At 42.5% G+C, this 23,926-nt stretch overlaps 1 protein-coding gene across 1 annotated transcript in view; it reads right to left on the bottom strand.

Moving 5' to 3' along the window:
- SI (sucrase-isomaltase) overlaps positions 1–22,061 on the bottom strand; it is a 139,101-nt gene extending 117,040 nt beyond the window's left edge. Inside the window, exons 1-8 of the mRNA XM_056850378.1 lie at positions 21,938–22,061; positions 20,918–20,994; positions 14,344–14,464; positions 12,806–12,915; positions 9,170–9,321; positions 5,937–6,108; positions 1,351–1,450; positions 394–506 (exon numbers count right to left, since the gene is read on the bottom strand). Of these exons, the coding sequence (XP_056706356.1) occupies positions 394–506; positions 1,351–1,450; positions 5,937–6,108; positions 9,170–9,321; positions 12,806–12,915; positions 14,344–14,464; positions 20,918–20,994; positions 21,938–22,061 (969 nt within the window). The remainder of the gene's footprint in view (positions 1–393; positions 507–1,350; positions 1,451–5,936; positions 6,109–9,169; positions 9,322–12,805; positions 12,916–14,343; positions 14,465–20,917; positions 20,995–21,937) is intronic.
- Between the last annotated feature and the right edge of the window lie 1,865 nt (positions 22,062–23,926).

The raw sequence follows: 23,926 nt of genomic DNA, 5'->3' as shown, positions 1-23,926 counted from the left end.
ACAAGTAAAGTTACAGTGCAGTCCTATACAGTTACTCCAGGCTAAGCCCATTGAAACGAATGGGCTTAGACTGGCATAAGTCTCCTTAGTATTTCACTGTCAACGAGTAAAGCATTTACAATATCTCAGAGTCCTGGCTTCATTGCTCCTTTTTATTTTCAGGAAAGAGTCAAAGGTTCTTCATTGCACATGGGAGCATTCTTTGCAAAACAAATATAATGATTAACATGTCCCTTGATCCAAAGTAACACTGCTATTACAAGCAACCATTTAAAATAGCATGAGCAGCACCAGCCATTCTTAGTGGACTTCACAACATCGATATATTTCCCAAAATATATCCAAAGTTACATCATTGACTAAGTAGAAATATTGCACATGATGGAAACCTACCGATATATATTCTTGGACAACTTGCTCAGGGGTGTCTCCCAAGAAAATATAGAAATCTAGAATCCCACCAATTGTTCTGTAGGTTATGGCTGGAGCAGGCTGGAAAACAACATCTGCCAAGAGAAAAAAAATTCAGGTTCACTGTAAGTACAATCGAGACACAAGGGAATTTTTTTTCCGCAGTAGACAGATAGAGTGGGTCAATTCATATCACAATTGAGGAAGATGCTCTTAATTAATGGCTATTTGCCCAGCAGCCTGGGAAATCAGCACATGTTGAACTAGGGTTGCCAGCTCTGGGTTGGGAAATAACTGGAGAATACTTACCCAAACTTGGAGTGATTCCACTCCCCCTGCAGTTAGGGTTGGCCACTCTGGGTGGGAAATTTCTGGAGATTTTTTTTGGGGGGGGTGCAGCCTTGAGAGGGTGGGGTTTGGAAGAAGGGAGGGAGCTCAGTGGGGTATAATGCCACAGAGTCCACCTTCCAAAGCACCTTCCTGAAGGTTTCCAACCTCCAGGTACTAGCTGGAGATCTCCTGGTATTACAACTGATCTCCAGCCGATAGAGATCACTTCACCTGGAGAAAATGGCTGCTTTGGCAATGGGACTCTATGGCATTGAAGTCCCTCCCCTCTCCAAACCTCACCCCCCTCAGCGCCTACCCTCAAAATCTCCAGGTATTTCTCATCCTGGAGCTGGCAACCCTACATATGTGATACTTCTGCAACTACACTCTCAATATTTTCTATCACAGCAGTCATGCAAGTTGGAAGAAAAATCCTGTCTTACAGGAAGGAAAAACTACAATTTGCAAGCCAGGACCATATCTCACACCTAGAAGTTGGGGTAACAACAACTGGTCAGCATCTGGGCAAGTGTTTCTTGAAATGGTTTTAGAACGGGCATAAGAAAAGCAGCTGGAAGCCTGACCATACATCACAAGAAATGTTCTTACCCATGGCATTGGTATTCATGAGGAAAACACCGAAAGACTTTCCACTCTCATCCTCCAGGCACAAGAAGAAAGGGTGAGCTCCATACAGGTTACTCATGTCCTTTGAAGGAAAGAAGAGAAAATCAAAATGCATTTTGTTTTGTCCCTTGTTCACCCTTTTTTGCATTCAACCGCCCTTTCCCTTTTCTCTCTCTTTTACAATACACCTTTATAAAGACATTTTTGGCATCACTTAGTGCAGTCTATTTCTTTGCAATAGTCCTCTTAATCTCTACCTCGTGTGCTAGACTGCATGGGTGCTACCAGGTTTATTATAAGTTATTTTGTTATTGCTCTAGTACTGCGCTGGAAGACTACCTTCTCAAGGGGTCAGTCTAGATGTTCTCTGGAAATTCGACTCCCCACTTGTGCCATGCTAACTTGCTGGGTGACCTTGGGCCAGTCACATATTCTAACCTACCTCAAAGGCTTGTTGTGAGAATAAAATGGAGAAGAGGAGAACGATATAAACTGCTTTCAGTCCCCATTGGGGAGAAAGGCTAGATATAAATGAATGAATGAATGAATGAATAAATAAATAAATACATGAATGCATGCATGCATGCATGCATGCCAAGAAACTTCACATTTTCTTCCTAGATATCAAAGTACTAACCTACAATCAATAAATTTTAAGGAAATGCTCCCATTTTCTTCTGTTGTCGCTTTCCTTTTTACTCAGAAAAGAAAAAGAAGCAAAAAGCTTAGATGCAGAAGACAGCCTGTCTATGCTGCAACAGTATTCATATTAATTTAGTAGTTAGCCAGTGAACTTTGGATGGGAGTTTAATACTGGGTTAGGACATTTCCTTACAGTTTATTTTATTTAATAGTTGTTTTGACCGTGCAGCAAAAGAGATGAGCTGTAAGGCATCTCAAGGGTCATCTAGTCCAACCCCCTGAACAACAGAGGAAATTTGCAACTACCTCCCCAACTCCCCCAGTGATCCCCCCAGTGACCCCAATGACCGTTGACATATAAGTCCTATAATTCATGCCATTGTAAGCAAAAGACATGTTTTGTTTTTTAAATCACAGATCTTTTATGCATGCTTGCTTCACTTGCTGTCACTTCTCCGATTACTTGGGGTCTTTGTTTGGATTATTCATGTGGTTTCTGACCACCAAAGGTCACCTCGCTCTCCCTGAGTTTTCCCGTATTTTGCCCGTGTTTTCAGAGACCTGTTTTATCTCAAATTTGAAAACATGAACAAAAACGGGGCAACACATGTTTTTGTGACATGACACCAGACCCTCACTGTAGGTAGGTTGGGTGAGAGAAAGAGACACTGAGGCAACTACATCCAGCAAATTTCCTGAATGAGCAGAAATTTAAATCTGGTTCTCCATGAAACTTGGCTAATACTCTCAGCCCTACACCACTCTCATGGTGGAGAAGAAGAAGGAGAAGAAGAAGAAGAGTTGGTATTTATACACCAATTTTCTCTACCTTTACGGTGTCTCATACCGGCTTACAATCACCTTCCCTTCCCTTCCCCACAACAAGCACCTGGTGAAGTAGGTGGGGCTGAAAGAGTTCTGAGACAATTGTGACTAGTCCTAGGTCACCCAGCAGGCTGCATGTGGAGGAATGGGGGATCAAACCCGGTTCTCCAGATTAGAGTCTGCTGCTCTTAACCACTACACCACACTGGTCCAGTAAAAAGTTGACAATAGTGTATTCAGTCCTGATTCTTACATTTATTTCTGAAGTAGTGAAATCGCACATCTCCCATGTGATTAATCTTCCCTTTCATTTTCATATGCTAAGCAACTACATTGAATATCTCCCACCCCACCCCCCACCCAGGAGTGCCCATGAAATTAATCACATCTTGAAATCCTTCTGGCTTTTACTCTGAGCTGAACCTCAAATTTCTGCCACACAGAAGGAAGAAAAAAACCAATGTTTGAAAAAGCCCGTTTTTCAACACCCAAAATGCTCAGTTATGTCTGCCTCATCCTTACCTTCTCATCTGTATCTCTAGTTTATGAAAGTGTTTACATGCCTTAGCAAACAACTGCTTTTGTTCAAAGAGAAAATATGCATAAATATAGCAAGAAGATATGATTACCAACATCCTCAACACAACAGAAAAGGGTCATGCTGAAAACAGAAGGTTAGCACTAGTGACAAGCATCAAATGAATTTCTGCATTATTTTCAAATCAGCAGCTCGTGTTTGGCATAACTGATTTAACTCCATTGACTCTCTATAGACTCTCCTGGCCTAATTCTTCCAGATGTGGTAAATCTTTGGCCTTTTAGGCATGGACGTTTCCCTGTGTTCACCGCGGCTGACTACTTTTGGGCTTCCTTTTGATTATGCATGCTTTTCCCAACAGTCAGAGGTCAGCTCGCTCTCCCCACACGTTTTGCCCATGTTTTCCGGATACTATTTTAGCCAGCATCTAGAAAATGCAGGCAAAACACAAGGGCAGAGCAAGGCGACCTCTGACAGTCAGAAAAGGCATGTATAATCCAAAGGAAGCCCTGAAGCAGTTGGCGTGGGAAGGGTTGCCAGTTCTGGGCTGGGAAATACCTGTTTTTTGGGGTGGACCCTGAGGAGGGCGGGGGTTGGGAGGGGGAGGGACTTCAATGCCATAGAGTCCAATTGCTAAAGGGCCCTTCTTCTCCAAGTTAACTGATCTCTATCGGCTGGAGATCAGTTGTAATAGGGGGAGATCTCCAAGTGACCACCTTGAAGTTGGGAACCCTACGTGGGGGTGACCAAGGGATAATGTTTGTGTAAAAAAGGCCTTAATGGTATACTGGCCCTTGCCTGATCCTTGAGATTAGATGGACGGCTTCAATTAATTTTTGCTCGGAGACAAAAATTCAGGGATGGGGGAAGGGTAGGGTTACGAAGCTCCATGTAGGTTCTGGAGTTCTTCTTGTATGACAATTGGTCTTCAGAGTACAGAGACCAGTTAGTTTCTGTGAGCATACTCTATGGCATCATACCTCCACTGAGCTCCCTCCCAAGGCATAAAACCCCCATATTCAGGATAGGGGAGGGGAACAGTTTCATAAAATCTATTGCTTACATATTTTGCACACTCTTTATCGCCTTTAAACAGTTCCTCCCCCCCCCACCCTTCAATCGGAAGGGTTCGTGCCTTATTTTTGATCAAACGTGTTTCTTCTCGAGGCGATCAGACACATTGGTTGCGTGATGCTGTCACATCGTTACACAGTCAATCAGTTTTGGCTCGGTGATGGCATCCAGAAGAATGAGGGCAGGAAGGAAGCATCATACTCTGTTGGCTTCCGATTATGCCATGTCACCAAAACAATTTGACAGTGTGATGATTTCAGAAAGCTAGATTGTAACAGGGACAATGCTTTCTGCTTCACTCTAAAAGGGAGAATAGTTTTGACTTGTTTGTAGACTCCCAGAAGAACTGAAAGACAGGGTGCATTTTGCAAACAGCAACATTTTCCCGAACACATGTCTTCCATTCTGGCACATTGCTAGTTCACAGGACATGAATGGCTTCTTTAGGAATAAATAAAACTGAAAGACAAGAATCCTTGCTTTTCAGCTTTTCAGATAGCTACAACAGGCATGCAGAAGATGAACAACAATTATCTCTCAAGACCAGCTTTAATAAGTGGCCATTTACCATAGAGTTTCCAATGAGTCCTGGAGAAGCATGATGACACTTCCAGGTTTTCCTAAAAGTGATGCTGCCTTCCCCATGTCCCTGCCGTACCTGGTTGCCCAATTGTTGCCAGGCTGGGCCTGGGAACCCTACTCCAAATGCTGCTGAAGAAGTGAGGTCTGACTCACGAAAGGAATAAACTCGAGTCTTAAATGTGCCACTTCATGGCTGTTTCATTTACAATTAAAAAAATGAGACCTGTTCATGGAGCTTAGTAAACTACGACTGTTAGTGCTTAAACCTGCCACCCTCCAAGTGGGACCTAGAGATTTCCCAGCATTACAACGAATCTTAAGGCTACAGTTCCCATGGAGAAAATGGCTGCTTTAGAGAGCAGACTCAGGTCCCTCCCTTTCTGAAACCCCACCCTTCCCAGGCTCCACACCCAAATCTCCAAGAATTTCCCAACCTGGAGTTGGTAACCCTATTAGTGCAGGACAACAACAATGGGAAACTTCAGCGTCCTTGACCTACTTGGACTCACAGGTCATGTGGGGATAGGGTTGCCAACCTCCAGGTACTAGCTGGAGAGCTCCTGCTATTACAACTGATCTCCAGCCAATAGAGATCAGTTCACCTGGAGAAAATGGCTGCTTTGGCACTTGGACTCTATGGAATTGAAACCCCTCCCCTCCCCAAACCCTGCCCTCCTCAGGCTCCACCACAAAAACCTCCCACCGGTGGCAAAGAGGGACCTGGCAACCCTATGTGGGGACAATGTGAACAGATCCTAGGATAGAAAGACCATGGGTCTGATCCTGCACAGCTGCCGTTACAATCTTTGGCGCTTAATTCAACTTGGTTTAATTTAGGTGTATAATTTCTCTATCACTGCATAGAAATAGATTCTTAATAAAACACAACAAAATAGTTATCACTTACTCCAGAAGGCAAGGCATCCCGGGTAAAGATAGGCCATGTTTTCCAGTTGAAGTCATGCCGGTACTGTCTATGGATTTGTTCTCCTATCCCATAAACATTCTGGCTGGGCACTCGAGTAGTGATCTGCAGGTACTGGTCAGCATACATCAGTGGTCCTATACTGCTGTCAAACCTGATGAAAGCATGGCAAGATATCATATTGAAGTAGCTTATAGAAGTCTTTTCAACAGTGCAGATATGTATATGAATTAAAAAAATATTTTTGTTTAATACTTTGTTTTGGTGGGTTCATTGTGCATCCTGGGTCATCTTTCTTATTTAGGTAAGCATGGCGTGTTTCTAAGCACCGTTGATGCATGCATCACAAACACAGATTCATAATAAACCAGGAAGTGATACCATCAGGGGGAGGGAAGGCAGCATGGTATAGCCTTACCTCGTCAGACCTCAGAAGCTAAGCAGGGTCAGTACTTGGAAGGGAGACGTCCAAGGAAGACTCTGCAAGGGAAGGCAACGGCAAACCACCTCTGCTTCTCACTTGCCTTGAAAGCCCCTTGCCGGGGTCATTATAAGTCACTGATGACAACAGCACTTTACACATACAGTATCATCAGGAATTTACACCATCAACAAATAACTCCTCTTCTGTGTGCCTTCCTGGAAGTTTATTCCATTATTTCCGGAAGAGGCTATCAAAGGCCTATCTATCACAGATTTCTTCCATCCTTCCTCTGAGTAACACTGTGTGGTGATGCTCCTATCCTACATGTTATGCTCACTGCAACCCTGTAAGAAAGGTTCTGCTGAGTCAGAAAGTGACTGGCCCAAGGTTGCCTAGAGAGTTTCCTGACAAAGAAGGGATTTGAACCTGGGCCTCCCCATTCTAACCCTCCAACTACACCCCATCACTAGGGTTGCCAGGTCCCTCTTTGCCACCAGCAGGAGATTTTGGGGGCAGAGCCCAAGGAGGCTGGGGTTTGTGGAGAGGAGGGACTTCAGTGCCATAGAGTCCAATTGCCAAGGTGGCCATTTTTCTCCAGGTGAACTGACCTCTGTCGGCTGGAGATCAGTTGTAATAGTGGGAGGTCTCTTGCTACTACCTGGAGGTTGGCAATCCTACCCACCACACTGATTCCTGAGGTATTGTAAATCTGTGTGAATTATATGTAGGGTTGCCAGGTTCCTCTTCACAACCGGCAGGAAGTTTTTGGGCTGGAGCCTGAGGAAGTCACGGTTTGGGGAGGGGAGGGGCTTCAATGCCATAGAGTCCAATTGCAAAAGGCAGCCATTTTCTCCAGGTGAAATGATCTCTATCGGCTGGAGATCTCCTGCTACTACCTGGAGGTTAACAAAATATATAACAAACAGCTGTTAATAAGACAGTACTCAAAAATTCACATCTTATGGCAACAGTAATTGTGATTCCTTATAAAATTAACAAATAGTCATATATGAAGGCAAGGATTCATTCACGTTATATTTATATTTATAATATCACTCTTCTATATAAGGTAATTCAATTTGCATATTATTTACAATTGACAACTGTTGGGTGGACCTTTTCTAACGGTCGCATGAAATTACAAACAGCTCAACTTATTTGTTAATTTTATAAGGAATCGAAATTACTGTTGCCATAAGCTGTGAATTTTTGAGTGCTACCTGGAGGCTGGCAACCCTAATTATACGTCAGCTTCTTGTATCTTTTATTTTGTGTTTTAAATAGTAAATCACCTTGAAATGCCACGGCGGGAAGACCCTCCTATTGGACAAAACAAAACAGAAAACCTTACACTAAAAAAAAAGGAGGGTACTGTGTAAGCGGAAAATTCTAAGCAGAGCTTCTCACTAGAAGGAGTCTCTGAAGCGCTGTACCACTGCTGTTTATTCCGCATCTTGATAATAAGATTGTGGTATATTTGCAACCATAGCAGTTGTTCTCATGAATTCTTAATTAGGCTGTGTAGTCGGTTTCACGCTTTTGTTAGCTGCACAAAGCAGGTGTCTGCGCTCAGAGGTACCTCCGAAATACCAAGGCTGTTTCAGCATCATTACTTTAAAACCCGCAGCTCTCTGGGCTTGGGTTGTTTTCTCTGTAAACGGCCAAACCGAAGCCAGCTCGGAAGAGGTGAGTAATTAATCATCTTTTGTTTGTCACTTTAATGGTGACCTGAAAAGGAAACAGAGTGTGTTTCTGCACCTTTTTTCCCCCACTTCTACGTGAGAGGTTTATCAAGAACAGAATCTTTATCCAATTTTCTCCCAGGGTCCTTCTAGACTAGTGTCTTATTGGGCAATGAATGCACAGTTATTACCCAGCTGTTGCAGCAGCTCCAAACACCTCTCCTCGAGCTGGAACATCAGTTGTGCGGAAACTGCTTCCCCCCCAGTATTCAATTAGAAATATCATTATAAATAGGAAAATGCAGTTCCCTTACCCCCAGATGGCAGCGTTTGGCATATTGCGTAGTTCCGTGAATGACAAAGGTTCCTATTGGCCAGTGCCAATCCTATCAATCACCACACAATATCATTTTTGCCTATGTAAAGGGACCTGTTCCACAGTTTTCTCCTGGGAAGAAATCTTTAATTGGTACAAAAAATTGACTTGTGTTTCAAGTCAAGTACTTGAAGGGCTGTCATATAGAGGATGGTGCCAAGTTGTTTTCTGTTGCTCCAGAAGGTCGGACCAGAACCAACGGGTTGAAATTAAATAAACTGTTCCTCAGTTATCCCAGAAACATTTAGCACATGTTCTTGCCACATAATTATACAAGTGATCTTATGGAGTCCATCACAGTAAACACAAGTGTGAACATGGACACCTTAGAACACTTCCTAGAATCCTCTGCAGAAAGAGGTTCCATGACAAGTTGGCATGTGTTCCACACATTTCTGGAAGCAAGACATTTTGAAAAACCCAGGTCATGCATTTCAACGGGAATTAATGTTGCCAACCTCCAGGAACTAGCTGGAGATCTGCTATTACAATTGATCTCCAGCCAACAGAGATCGATTCCCCTGGAGAAAATGGCCGCTTTGGCAATTGGACTCAATGGCACTGAAGTCCCTCCCCACCCCAAACCCAGCCCTCCTCAGGCTCCACCCCAAAAAACCCCTGCTGGTAGTGAAGAGGGACGTGGTAACCCTAATGGGAATGCTTGAACACCAAAGCAGAATTAACGTAATAAACACAGCAGCATTAAAACAATAAAAACAAACAGATTGCTTACAGAACTTTCTGGTTGCTGTTCCTGATTACTTTGATGCCAAAGGGATTTTGAGTCAGTTCAACCTTGTAGTTTAAAGCAGTGTCCACAGACCCTGTAAAGGGGTTCAGAATCTCAGGTGGGACTTCATATCTTGCATTGTTGGGATCAGTAATCTGTAAAAAAAAATCAATTAAAACAAGGTTAACAGGGACCTCCTAAATTAACATCTACTTATCTAGTAGCGCACCTTCCCTCATCGTGATGTGTTTTTAAACAGACAGCATACATGCTATATGTTCAATGGATGTAATTAACTGTGTTAGACTTCAGAATTAAATCCTGGATTCATTAGTCAGCCTCAGCAGATGTAGTTAATGAATCCATGCAGATTTTCTGATTGGCTAAGTGTTGTTCAGACTCTTCCATTAAAAGCATATCAAGGCAGGATGTGCATGTGTGCATTGCAACATGTGAACAGGACTTTAGTGTATATCTTTCTTGGTCTTGAGACCACAAGTCCTGCCCATCAGGCCCTACTTTAGGATCTCAACAAACCCTCCTGTAGGATCTGAAAGCAAAAGGTTCTATACATATGCTAAATAAAGATGATAATATTAATTATAGTACAGAAACTTATAACAATAAATTTACCACAATTTCAAATACTTCAGTTTACATTGTCCCATTTCAACCGTGACATTTCAAATTTTGCAAAAGAATTAAGATCTGATTTTTGGCTGACAGGATTTAATGTGAATACTTGAAATCTATTGGGAAATTGGATACTGGCAGGGAATCAATATACCAACAGTATTTTGATATAAATCTGGCAAATCCTATTGAAGAATGTCTTCATATAAGGTAGATCACAATGCGTAGCTACATTAGCAGTAGCAGTAGGAAAGAGGAAGAGTTCAGTCACACCTTCAAGACTAACATAATTTCTGGCAGGGTATGAGCTTTCATGAATTACAGCTCGCTTTTTGAAGGTGTGATTCACGAAATCTTATATATACCCTACCAGAAATTTTGTTAGTCTTTAAAGTGCTACTGGACTCTTGTTTTGTTGTTGTTGTTGTTGCTGTTGTGTATGTGTGAAGAAGAAGAGTTGGTATTTATATGCTGACTTTCTCTACTACTTAAGGGAGACTCAAACCAGCTTACAATCACCTTCCCTTCCCCTCCCCACAACAGACACCCTGTGAGGTAGGTGAGGCCGAGAGAGCTGCAACAGAGCTGTAACTTGCCCAAGGTCACCCAGCAGGCTTCGTGTGTAGGAGTGGGGAAACAAACTCAGTTCACCAGATTAGCCTCTGCGGTTCATGTGGAGGAGTGGGGAATCAAACCCGGCTTTCCAGATCAGACTGCACTGCTCCAAACCACTGCTCTTAACCACTGCACCACGCTGGCTCTACATGTCGTTGTGTTAACAAGGATTTACAGAGAAGATCATACCTTGGGATTGCTTTTGTTTCTAGACTGGTATTTGGGCTCTCCTTTGGGCTTTGTGTATAATTTTGGAAGATTCCCCAAAACAAAGCTCTTCTACAAGTTCACACTCAGAAAATTGCTATTCAAGCTTCTCTGCTGGTGTCCCTTTTCTGAAAGACCCCAGCCCATCCATGAGGGACTCCACCTTTCATGAGGTCTAAAAGTGCAACCCATAGCACAGCCAATGGCAAAGAGGGACCTGGCAACCCTAAAGATTAACTGTGTTTCTGAAACTTTTGTCCATTGTCAATTTTGGATTAGGTGATCCCTGGAGATTCAGGGGAGGAGCATGGGGAGGGTGGGGTTTAGTGAAGGGAGCAGAGGGACCTTAGCAGGGTGCAATGCCATCAAGCAGAGGAGTCAAATTTAAAGCCCAGGGGCTGGATCCAGCCCCTTGAAAGCTCTTATGTGGCCCACAAGCCAGCTGAGGCAGCCACCCTCCCGACTCTCTATCTGGGCTAGCAAGCTAGCTGCAAGCTCACCAGCTGAGAAAGCCACCTCTCCCACTAGGGTTGCCAGCTTCTAGTTTGGAAATACCTGGAGATATTTGGAGTGGGGCCTGAGGAGGGTGGGGTTTGGAAAAGGGAGGGACTTTTATGCCATAGAGGCCAATTGCCAAAGTGGACTTTTCCTCCAGGGGAACAGATTTTTATCGCCTGGAGATCAGTTGTAATAGCAGGAGATCTCCAACCACCACCTGGAGGTTGGCAACCCTACCTCCCACTCAGGATTTGGGCTGGTGAGGCATAGCCCAGCCCAACCAAATGATGTGTATGTCATATCCAGCCCTTGTAACAAATGAGTTCAACACCCCTGCCATATAGTCCATCTTCCGAAACAGCATGTTTCTCCATGGGAAGTAGGGTTGCCAGGTCCACTCTTCGCCACTGTTGGGAGGTTTTTGGGGCGGAGCCTGAGGAAGGTGAGGTTTGGGGGGAGGAATGACTTCAATGCCATAGAGTCCAATTGACAAAGCTGTCATTTTCTCCAGGTGAACTGACCTCTATCGGCTGGAGATCAGTTGTAATAGCAGGAGATCTCCAGCTAGTACCTGGAGGTTGGCAACCCTAAAGGGAAGTAATCTCTGTAGTCTGGAGATCAGTTGTAACTCCAGGCCCCTCATGGAGGCTGAAAACCCTAGGTAATAATCTTCCTAGTGGGAAAGCCCTGATGAGCTTCAAGGGAACTCTGAAGGTCTCTGGAACACAGTTTGAAAACCACTTTGATAGAGCTTGGTCTCAGCCGTGGCAGCAAAAAATGATGTCTGAAACTTTGAACACAGCTAGTGGCTCAAATGCAACTGATATCCATTTAGCATAAGCACCTAATAGTGTTCAAGACTGCAACCTTTAGCTCCAAACTGGAAATGTTCCTTTGAGCATCCACGAGTCATTTGCAATGAGAAAAAGTGTCCTACCAAATGTAATCAGCTCACAAAATAAATAGATCTCCTGATATTATTGTAATATGAGCCCTGTTCGTGGCAAAGGAGCCTGCTATTTTCCTGTGCCCTCAACTCAAAACCTCTATGTAATTTTTAAAGGATATTCTTATACAGTCCATTGGAATTAACAAATATCATGGCCATGCCCCCTCATCCATGAAGTTTCCTGTACCATGAGAGTATCTCCTTAACCCATGGATTTCTAACTAAGTCATGGCAAATCCCATTTATCAGTCAGAAGGGATTCAAATGTATTACGCTGCCTAGCAGGGCTGCCCTAAGCAGAGTTACACCCCTCTAAATCCATTGAAGTTAATTGGTTTAGAAGGGTGTAAATCTGTTTAGGATTACACTGCAGGAGGTAGAAGTTATGGGTTCCAATCTTTTTTATGTTTTCCCTTTGTCCACCCAATACAAAGCTGACCTCCAGTCCAAAGAGGGGTTGAGCTTAACAAGGGAAAGCCAGCCTATTATTCCAAGAATCTCAGAAGGTTTACTAATAAGTATTTAAAAGAAAAATTACCTGACCTTTTTTCAAGTACTTAAAAATCAATTGTGTTTGCTCGTTAAGTAGATTTATGGTTATCTGTTCTAGAATATGCAGTAATGGGACAAGGGCAAAGTATGAGTCACTCCATTGGGTGAGATGCATTTTCCACATCCTCCTTGGTAATGAAGAAACTTAAGCACATAAGGCTAGTTGCAATAATGAATACTCTAACCTTGAACCGGAACCGGTTTTTCGTCTGATATTCGGCAGTCAGAAGAAGGGTACTGATGTCACCTCCAAACAGGGATGGAGCAGACAGCATCGTTAAGGTAGCCTCGAACCCTTAAAAAGAACAGCGAGAAACGTTGCTTATAACGTCTGAAATAGGAGTCAGCACCCAGCAGCCTTTGGGCTTCTCCAAACAAATGCAGCTCCCTTCTCCCAGCTGACTAGTGAAAGACAGAGTGAAAGGGAGAAGCAATTCTATCAATGGTTAGTCATTTGGGGCCACTCTCAGCAACCTGCTCCAAAGGACCCTTTTGCAAAATGAGCTAGCGTCGACGATTATAGCACATTAGCAGTGCAATCTTAGTTATTCTTAATCAAAAAAATAACTCTCACTTTATTCAATGACACTTGGTCCATAGATTGCAGTATTTAGGTGAATAACAAGGAGCCCCATGGCACAGAGCGGTAAGCTGCAGTACTGCAGTCCAAGCTCTGCTCAAGACCTGAGTTCGATCCCGACGGAAGTCAGTTTCAGGTAGCCGGCTCAAGGTTGACTCAGACTTCCATCCTCCCGAGGTTGGTAAAATGAGTACCCAGCTTGCTGGGGGTAAAGGGAAGATGACTGGGGAAGGCACTGGCAAACCACCCCATAAAACAAAGTCTGCCTAGTAAATGTTTGGATGTGACGTTACTCCATGGGTCAGGAATGACCCAGTTCTTGCACAGGGGACCTTTACCTTTAACAAAGTTTATGATTCTGATTTTATTTTCAGCCCAGCAATCCTGTGAGTTAAGTCAAGAGAAAAAAGACATTGTCCAAAGCCAGCACTTGAGTTTTAGGATGAATGGTCTTGGGATTAAGGTGGCCAGATCCATGCCTGTGAATTCAAGGAGCTTCTGATGGGTGGAGCCAGGGAGGGGGAAGCATCACAGACTCTGTAATGTCACTTCCAGGTGATCACAGCCCCCACCACAACACACTAGGGATTCCCCCTACTTCTGTGGTAAAGGCCATAGAGATTGGGGACATTCCTAGAGTGTTGGGGGGGGGGCTGTGATTTTACAACATTTATAACATCGCCCTCCATTTTTTCTCCTGTTGCTCACTTGATTCAGCATGGGCAATTATGGGCAATTCAGCCACTGTGGGTGGGCACCTTATGAGCCTACCTGGGATTTATGTTTGTATTCTAACATTTGATCTACCTAGCCATAATGACTCACTGTCCTCACTGTTTGTCTGAAGAGGTATTGTTCAAAGCACAAATGCAAACCATAAACCGAGGTGTGTTGGGGAGGGGCTGAGGCTCAGTGGTAGAGCATCTGCTTGGCATGCAGAAGGTCCCAGGTTCATTCCCTGGCATCTCCAGTTGAAGGGACTAGGCAAGAAGGGGACGTGAAAGGCTTCTCCCTGAGACCCTAGAGAGCCACTGCCGGTTTGCATAGACAATATTGTCTTTGATGGACCAAGGGTCTGATTCAGTATAAGGCAGCTTCATGTGTTCATGTGCTCATGTGTGTGTACAATTTTCTTCTTTTTACCTGCTTGCTTGTCTCTCTGTGATCCATCCATTTGGTACCCATGACTGCTGGAGAAGTAGCACCAGGGTATATTTGTTTCATTCTGGGGATTCCAACAGCAGCCCCGGAGTGCACATAGGTCCTGTATTGTTCATAAGAAAATGAGGATTACTTCAGTAGCAGCAACACTCTTTAAATTTATTTCTGGACAATCAGTTGTGTTTCATAAGCTGCTTGGTGCTGATTTGTGAGAGTGATTTGTTCATAGCATTGCGGAGAAAGGAAGCATTTTGTAGACTCGTCCAACCCCTTGCTGGATTCAGGAAATCCAAAGCTACAGCACCCTGACAGATGTTTCACCAACCTCTGCCTAAAGACTTCAAGGGAACAAGAGCCTACCACCACCACCCCTGTCATTCAGTTTTGAACTGGAGACCTCTCAAGCATTAGGCAAACCTGAAAATCTCTAAACTGAAGACTCACAAAACACTAACCATGTCTCTGTGTGTGTGTGTGTGTGTGTTAAGTGCCGTCAAGTCGCTTCTGACTCATGGCGACCCAATGAATGAACCATGTCTGCCTGAATTCAAATCAGGGACATTTTGTATGTTAGGCAAATGTGATAACTACTACACTATGGAAATGCATGTGTTCAAGCCATCCTCTGCTGTCTTCTTTTTGTTTGTTTGTTTGTTTGTTTTTGCACATGCTATTCCGGTCTTATAAATGGTTTAACACATGTCCTGGTGGTAGTTTAACATCTCTTAGTTCAACCAGACACAAACCCTGTGGTGACAGAAGAAGTACAAACCAAAAGAAGAACATAATATGTTACAGTCACTCAGAGTAGGATGCTATCGGAGGTGAAAGACACACCTGTAGCCTCACCTACATTGTTGCTTGGCTGAATCCTACTCATATCCTGTCATTCCACTGAGTACAGTTTGAAGCTTTCTCTCCAGTTTAAGGAGACATCCTCCAACTTAAGTGGTTCTTACTGCTATGCCTTGAAAGCCCCTTGCTGGGGTCGCCATAAGTCAGCTGTGACTTGACGGCACTTCACACACACACACACCAGTTGTGATTTTAAACGTTTGGGTTCTGTGTCTTTTTATTTACTTTGTTTTATGGGCTTTGAACAAGCTCTGTAAAGAAGAAAGGCAGCTGATAAAAGTTTTTAATGAATAAATGGGTGGGCGGGAGGAGAAATCACTGCCCTTCAGTCTGCAAATGTCCTCCGTGGGAACCCACCCTAAGTGAAAATCCACTGAGAAAGTCAGTTTCGTCTGAGTCAGATAAAAAGGAGAAATAGACTAGGGGGAAGGAAGTGAAAAAGCACCTCACACATAAACACAAAAGTGCCCTGTTCTGAACGCAAAGACTTCCAGCTAAAGATGGCTCAACATGGAAAGGTCTGTAAAAGGCGGCCTCTAATTAAAGTCTTTCTCTTGGCCCTCAATTTGCACCCGTGCTTGCTGATTAGCTTGAACAGGATACATTGCTAAGCCACATTCATGTTTTATCACCAGTCCATTAACCACAAGCTCTTGGCCATATAATAATAATTTTTAAAAGCATGAAAGCCAGTAAACACTGCAGACCACATCAGCTGATAACCTTCTCAAATGTCTGCATACTTTTTTTTAATGATTCTGAAGTCGGCCTTCTATCATTGTGTAGCAGGAAATCGATAGTTATGTGCATTTTATTTTATGTGATCTTCTTGGTTATTATTGACATGAGGTTTGGTCATTTGAAGCTTTTATCACAAGATGGTATCATTTTAAAGGGCTTTTTTCCACGAGTTCGGAAGCAGCTTTCACGGAGAAGAAAGCCACTGCATGATGAGATTATCAATTAGCGTGGAGTGAAGCAGTACCAAACTTACTTCAAAGACTGACCAAGATCTGTGGAATGTATTAAATCCCACCTGTCTCCCATTCATTTACATTAACAGTGGAACATTTTTGCAACAAGGAATTGTAGTGGTATAACTCCAACATTTTGGGAGAAGACACTCTGGCCATCTCTTGTTTCCTCCCTACATCTATTCCAGATCAGACTCCAGATCTTCCAGGGTCTAGAGTGGTCCAAAATCTGCCCCTTGATTACCTTGATCTATAGGGTTTCCAGGTCCTTCTTCGTAGCTGGCGGGAGGTATTGGGGCGGAGCCCAAAGATTGGGAAGGGGAGGGACTTCAATGCTATAGAGTTCAATTACCAAGGCAACCATTTTCTCCAGGTGAACTGATCTCTATTGGGTGGAGATCAGTTGTAATAGCAGGCGATCTCCAGCTAGTACCTGGAGGTTGGCAACCCTATTGATATATCCCATCCACCCAGCCCAAATCACACAATTCCCTAGGGGAAGAGGAAAGGGGAAACTACCGGGATGCCATAGCCTGAGGCTCTAGAAGCTGTGATGGCTGCTAATCTCAGTATCCAAAGATTGAAGAAAGTCTCAGACTATCAGGGCAGAATTGGAGGAGACAAAATCCATCACCCTTCAGACATTCATAAACCTGGACTGGGTAGATGTTCTTCTCATTAACTTGAATAGAAATTATGATATAGTTCAAGGATGTTCTGGTGTAATCTCTGTCATGCAGACTCCATAGTTATGTAAAGATCTTTGTTAATCCTCCAACTACACAAACTAAACCTTACATTTCCAAAGTTCATCATTTTCATCCCTCTTGAAGATATATCCCTTCACAAAAGAGCACCTAAGAATGTATTTCATCTCGCGGCCAAATTTATGTAGAAGTAAAATGGCAGCATTTTGCCCTGATCATCTGAAAATAAAATATATCTGTTCTATTATTTCACTGATCCTTCCAACAACTGGTTTTAGCAGATGACTGTGATGATTTCAGACAATTGTCATATCAATTAAGAAGTAACTGCAAACCAACCTTTTGGGCATTATCTATGTGATTCATTTCATTGTATGTTGGGAGCTAATGTGTTGAAGCTCATAATCACTGAAACATATTTTCCTTCACTGCAAGACTGTTTCTAATAAATAAAGAATACAAGCAATTTGCCTGGTAGCAAGTATTTTGGAGAATACTCTGGAAGCATTTGACTTCCTTTTCAATTACCAAGTTGATTTAATAAACTCTGTTTTGCTGAAAATATATTTTGAACATCCATATTAATTCCATCTCCTTGTGAAAACCACATGCAATCCCTTCTATATTCATATGTGTTAAGTGCTGTAAAGTCGCTTCCAACTCATGGTGAACCTATGAATCAACATCCTCCAAAATGTCCTATCTTTGACAGCCTTGCTCTGATCTTGCAAATTGAGGGCTATGGCTTCCTTTATTGAGTCAATCCATCTCTTGTTGAGTCTTGGCTGTTGAAGCAAGCTCTTTTAGTTGGGATGGTATATTCCTCTGGACGGGACTGGGTGAGCCCTGTCTTTTAACATCAAAACCAGTCAAAAAAAGAAAGAAAAAAGGGGAGAAAGCACAGATCCATGGCTCTGAGCAAAAGTGAAGAGCTGAACTCAAAAACCCGAATATCAATTTGGCTTTTTCAGGAATCGCTTTGGCTTTATCCCCAGGTTTTTGCATTTGGTAAACCCTAAACCTGAAATTTACTGAAACGGCTAATTTTGGGTTTATTTTCAGTTTGGGCTTATCAATATGCACAACTTTAGATGCCATCCCATGGGTAAGTAATGACCTGGTGCTTGCACAAGGGACTACTTTTACTTTTAAAGGTTTGCTCAGTGAGGATCTACTCACTGCATCTGAAGATGTGAACTCCATCTGGAATAACATTTTGTTAGTCTTTAAGGTAGCTCAAGAGACCTGTTTGTTTTTGCTGCAACTGACTATCCTGGCTACCCCTTTGGAATTATTACCGGTACCCCTGTACTTTTGCAATCGAAGTAGGCAGCAAGAATTAAACGTTATTGGGCCACCCTGAGTGGCTGATGAGGTGAATACAGCTTAATAGGTTATTTTACACAGGTCTACAGGAACCCCCCGATGGAGGGAAGATGGCATGGTATAACCTGATCTCATCAGATATCAAAAGCTAAATAGGGCTGGTACTTAGATGGGAGACCACCAAGGAAAACACTGCAGAGGAAGGCAATGGCAAACCACCTCTATTTCTCACATGCCTTGAAATCCCCTTGCTGGGGTTGCCGTCAGTTGTAACTTGATAGCACATTCATACATGCATACAGTAACCCACACAATGGTGTATTAAGTCAGGCTTAAGGTGCCACAAAAACTTGGATTCCCAAGATAATATTTTGCATTATTATAAGGCCACTGATTGAATCTGCAGCCAAATGGGAGATGTCGAGGCTCACTGCTCATACTGTTAGTTTCCATGGTACAAAATCCTCCATATGAACAAATCCTTTCTCAGAAAATTCAACTATAATTGCAGGATTAAGACTTTTGTTATGCAGTCTGTTTATTCTTGGAGCTGTAATAAAAACAACATTGCACTCAGGAGATGGGATAAATCTTTGATGTAATTCAGTTTATGCAAGTCAAATGTTTTAATATCAACTTTTCTTTACTATCTGCAGTTTCTTTTTTTTTTAAAAAAACTTCTAACTAATGTTTTACTGGAACTTTACTCTGGGGCTGCTTTTTTCTCTGCTGCTCCAGTTGGTGCCACTGGACAAAACGGACATAACATAATCACGCAGATGATGTTGATCTCTGCTCCCAATCTTGCCTTTCTAAACCTCCTGCTGGTGGCAAGGAGGGACCTGGCAACCCTAACAAGAGACCAGGAGGCAATGGGTTGGAGCATGGCCGCTTTTTAACACAATCGTGCCTAATTCTTCTAATTACTATAGCCCCCATCCCCCATGACTTTTCTCCATGCAGAATCCATGATTCCTAGCACAATCTTTTTTTGGGGGGGAAGGAGTCAAAGGATCTTTTTCACCATCTGAAAAGCTGGTTGGATACAATCCCCTGTTTACACACATCTTGCACAGAATAATCAAGGTGGTGGACTTTTCTCTGAACTTCTCCTTGGCAGCAAAATAATCTTATCAAAAGTGAAAGCAGAGAAGCAAAAGTTACCAACACTCCACATTCAGTATTAATAATAATCAGAGATAATGCATTATGATAATAATTATCTTTGCTTTAAAATAAAGGAAACAGGCTAGAGCTCAACTAAATTGTTTTAAATTGTAAATTGTTGTTGGTTTTAAGGGTGTGAAATTGTTGTGAACCGTTGTCTTACCCGGTCAGGAAAGGGCAGCATAAAAATCCAATAAACAACAGTCAATTTCTCTCATAGCCACATCAATAGTTCATTGAAGGCCTATACCACTGGAGAGACTTTTGCCACTCACAACTGTTATCTGAGCTTAAATTATAACCTCTCAGGAATTCACCTGCAAATATAAATGATAACAAGATCTAATTGCTGTATGGTTTCTCCATCTGAACAGAGGTCAGTGGCCATTAAGTCTAAGGCTAGGCGAGAGGCAGCTTGAGCCACTGAAGTTAATCATCCTGAAGATCATGAAGATCATCTGTCTCTACTTCCATCAAGGTATGGGCAGCTACAATGATGCTGCTATCCTCAGCACTCTATACATACATACAGCTACATAACAATAACACAGACATTAAGGGAGTACAAAAATGTCCTTTCCATGTTGTTTTATGTTGTTGTCGGGAGTCTTTTCATTTAAATTTACTGGTATTCCTCATTTTGTTAGTTTTTTTAATGGCATTTTTACACCATTTTCATATAGTTTATATACGATTTATATGTAAAAGGTAAAAATAGTCCCCTGTGCAAGCACCGGGTCATTCCTGACCCATGGGGTGACATCACATCCTGATGTTTACTAGGTAGACTTGTTTATGGGGTGGTTTACCAGTGGCTTCCCCAGTCATCTTTCCTTTACTCCCAGCAAGCTGGGTACTCATTTTACCAACCTCGGAAGGATGGAAGGCTGAGTCAACCTTGAGCCAGCTACGTGAAACCAACTTCCGTCGGGATCGAACTCAGGTTGTGAGCAGAGCTTGGACTGCACTACTGCAGCTTACCACTCTGCGCCACAGGGCTCTTAGTATTTATATAAAATTCATACAAAAAAAAAAAACCTGAGGGAATAATTCTATTAAATTTTGTTAGTACAGACAGGGATTACTTCAGTTTCATCCAAGCTAGGAAAACCATCTCAGAAACTGGAATTTTTTAACTGAATTGAATTGGAACATCCCTAACAGATGCACACCAATGAATATTGATGTATTTATTGAAGACATTTTTAGCCTGTTGTCCTCCAACAAAGGACAAATACAGTCCTGAGATGATTAAAACGCCCTTAGATAGTATAACAATTGACATTTGGATAGATGGTTGATGTGGCTTGGGTCATATGTGTGTGCACACTAAATGGCTAAGTGCCCTTATCATAAGACAGTGCTCTTCATATGAGAGAATCATCATCTGTATCTATTTATCCAGTGATAACACTTCTTCAGTAAATTTCCGCTTGCCCACACTTAACCTTGCGGCTGTCCTCTTATCCAGGACAATCATATCAGTCAAATGCATTAATTTCTTACTCCGGTGTTACTTTTTCATACCTTTGATGCCACTTGATCTGGAATGCAGTCTATTCTCTCAGTTATAGGTGTGTCTGGACAGGTTGGTGAGAAGTCGACTAAAAATCAATCAGTTTGTAGTATTAGCTAAAGTACATACATAAGAAATCCCAAAGCAGATCTCCAGCAATTATTAAAGTTACTCCACATCACTTCTGAGTTTTCCTTAGAAGTGATGTCATGGCTAGGGCTCCCAACATCCAGGTGGGGCCTGTAGATGTTCCAGAATTACAGCTGATCTCCAGTCTATAGAGATAGTTCACCTGGAGAAAATGGCTGCTTTGAAGGGTGGACTAGGATTGCCAACCTCCAGGTACTAGCCGGAGATTGCCTGCTATTACAACTGATCTCCAGCTGACAAAGATCAGTTCCCCTGGAGAAAATGGCCGCTTTGGCCACTGGACTCTATGGCACTGAAGTCCCTCCCCTCCCCAAACCCTGCCCTCCTCAGGCTCTGCCCCAAAAACCTCCCGCTGGTGGTGAAGAGGGACATAGCAGCCCTACATATCCGCCCCTCATAACAATTGAGTTTGACACCCCTGCTCTAACTTGTTAGTCCTAAGCAGAGTTACACCCATCAAAGTCCATTGACTTCACTGGATTTACAAGAGTGTAAATAGGATTGCCAGGTCCCCCCCTCTCGAATGGTGGGAGGTTTTAAGGGGTGGGGCTGGGGCGATCGCATGTGCATGCTCACCCGCATGCGATTACATCACTTCCGGGTTTATCTCTGAAAGCGCAGCATCACCGCTGCTACTCAAACCAATGCTGAAGAGGCCACTCCGGAGCAGCTGGGTGGATTGGCAGGCAATTGCCCACTGAAACCACCCACCTGGCAACCCTAGGGGTAACTCTATTTAAGATGTACTGCACCTGCAAGATCACATGGGAAATGTGTTGGTGAACCCAACTTTTATACATTCTGAATGAAGACTTTTCTGCCATATTAAAGATTCTTCCAGTTTGGACTTAACTGCAGTTCAAAGAATTAGGTTTTGTTACCTTGGACACCCGAATGCCCAGTTGCTGAAAGCCCAATCAGCACACAGGTTACAATCACCAGCAAAATGAAGAGCGTGATGAGGGAGATTTCTAATCCAGTGAATTTCTTCCTTTGCTTCCCCATCTAGAAAAAGAGTCAGACAAAAAAAAAAAATGTTCTGGGTAGGTGTCAGCTAAATACGTAGCAAATAATGACTTTTAGAAAGCACATATCATTTGATCAAAGTAGTTAAAATACAATCACATCATTTTCAGTTCCACTGAATACACTACTTACACTCCTCTATATCATGAAAAACAGATTGCCAGAGCAATACACAGACATTTTGACACCTCACGTGAATATTGTGAATTGTTAAAAAAAATAAAAATATCTCTCAGAGATCAAGACAGATGTCTCCTGGATGAAAACCTTGCACCCATGTGAAAATGCAAACACCTCTAACAAATGGTTTTCCATTTTTTATAGCCAAAATCAGCATCCCCATCAAAAATATAATGATGATGTTTGTTGGGAAAGGGAAACCAATAGGAGTCTGGATTAAAGTATAATGTAAACACAGTCTCGTAGGTTGTGACATGCAAGGAACAAATAGAGCGGCTGCTTCTATTGCCTGACAGCCCTGAAGGTACAGCATCCTTAGGAAAGTTAGGAGCAGTGGCCACATTTGACAAACGCTCGCTGCTAAAGGGGTGAGCGCTCCGCAGCCAACTGCTCAATCAAGTGTGAAGAACAACATGTTACCACTAATGTTTAACTATGACTAGCCATAAAACACATTAAAATTAATCTCTAGCATTCTGATCGATCAACTGGTGGTGGAGACTGCATTTGTCTCCCGCATAAAAGCATCTCACCTATAGGCAATGAAGTAAGTGGTGTGTTTTTTCCCACCGTTTGTTTCAAAGGTACACCAAGGATCAGTAGTTTCCAGCGACAAAATAATTTACAATGTTTGTAAATTTACACACACACACAAATCTTCAAAATTGTTCAGATACAAGACAGCGGATACTCAAAAATTATTCAAACTGGAGTGATAATTCCCTGAGTTTTCTTTACATTCCCCTTTCACGCATGAACACATGAAGCTGCCTTCTACTGAATCAGATCCTTGGTCCATCAAAGTCAGTATTGTCTACTCAGACCAGCAGTGGCTCTCCGGGGTCTCATTTTAGGGGTCTTCCACACAGGGATTTTGGGGTTTTCCCATTGCCATAGCTTAACTTCAGTAACATAGTGTAGATCCTTGTGCTGTGCAGGCAGCTGCTGCCAAGCAACATTTTTTAAAAATCTACACCGCCAATCAAATCTCCAATTATCAATTAGAAGCCTTGCTGGTAGGGTTGCCAACCTCCAGGTGGTAATCAAAAAACGGCTTGCAAGTGCTTAGTAGGGAGTGTGGAAATCAAGAAAGTAGCACAAGACAATTCTTTCTATAATAAGAAGACCAAACTACAGCAATTAGTGCTATTAAGAATATGTATTGGAAACATACAAAGAACAAAATTCTGGAGTAAAAAAGTATCACATAGGTATTAAGACCCCAACTTTCAATAAGGGCTTTACAATACAAATATGTATTTATGAAATTTCATGTGGACTCTATAAGGACTGAGTATTGTTCCCGTGGTTCACTCATGCACTTTATGAAATTATTTATGTAGACTGAATAAGGATTGAGAATTTGGGCTCATATTTGTATTGTAAAGCCCTTATTGAAAGTTGGGGTCTTAATTACCAATGTGATACTTTTTTGCTCCAGAATTTTGTTCTTTGTATGTTTCCAATACATATTCTTAATAGCACTAATTGCTATAGTTTGGTCTTCTTATTATAGAAAGAATTGTCTTGTGCTACTTTCTTGATTTCCAAACCTCCAGGTGGTGGCTGGAGATCTCCTGCTATTACAACTGATCTCCAGCCGATAGAGATCAGTTCACCTTGGAGAAAATGGCTGCTTTGGCAGTTGGACTCTGTGGCATTGA

This window comes from Euleptes europaea, chromosome 5, assembly GCF_029931775.1.
Source record: "Euleptes europaea isolate rEulEur1 chromosome 5, rEulEur1.hap1, whole genome shotgun sequence".
NCBI classification, from domain to species: Eukaryota; Metazoa; Chordata; class Lepidosauria; order Squamata; family Sphaerodactylidae; genus Euleptes; species Euleptes europaea.
This window is presented reverse-complemented; position numbering and strand designations above follow the sequence as displayed.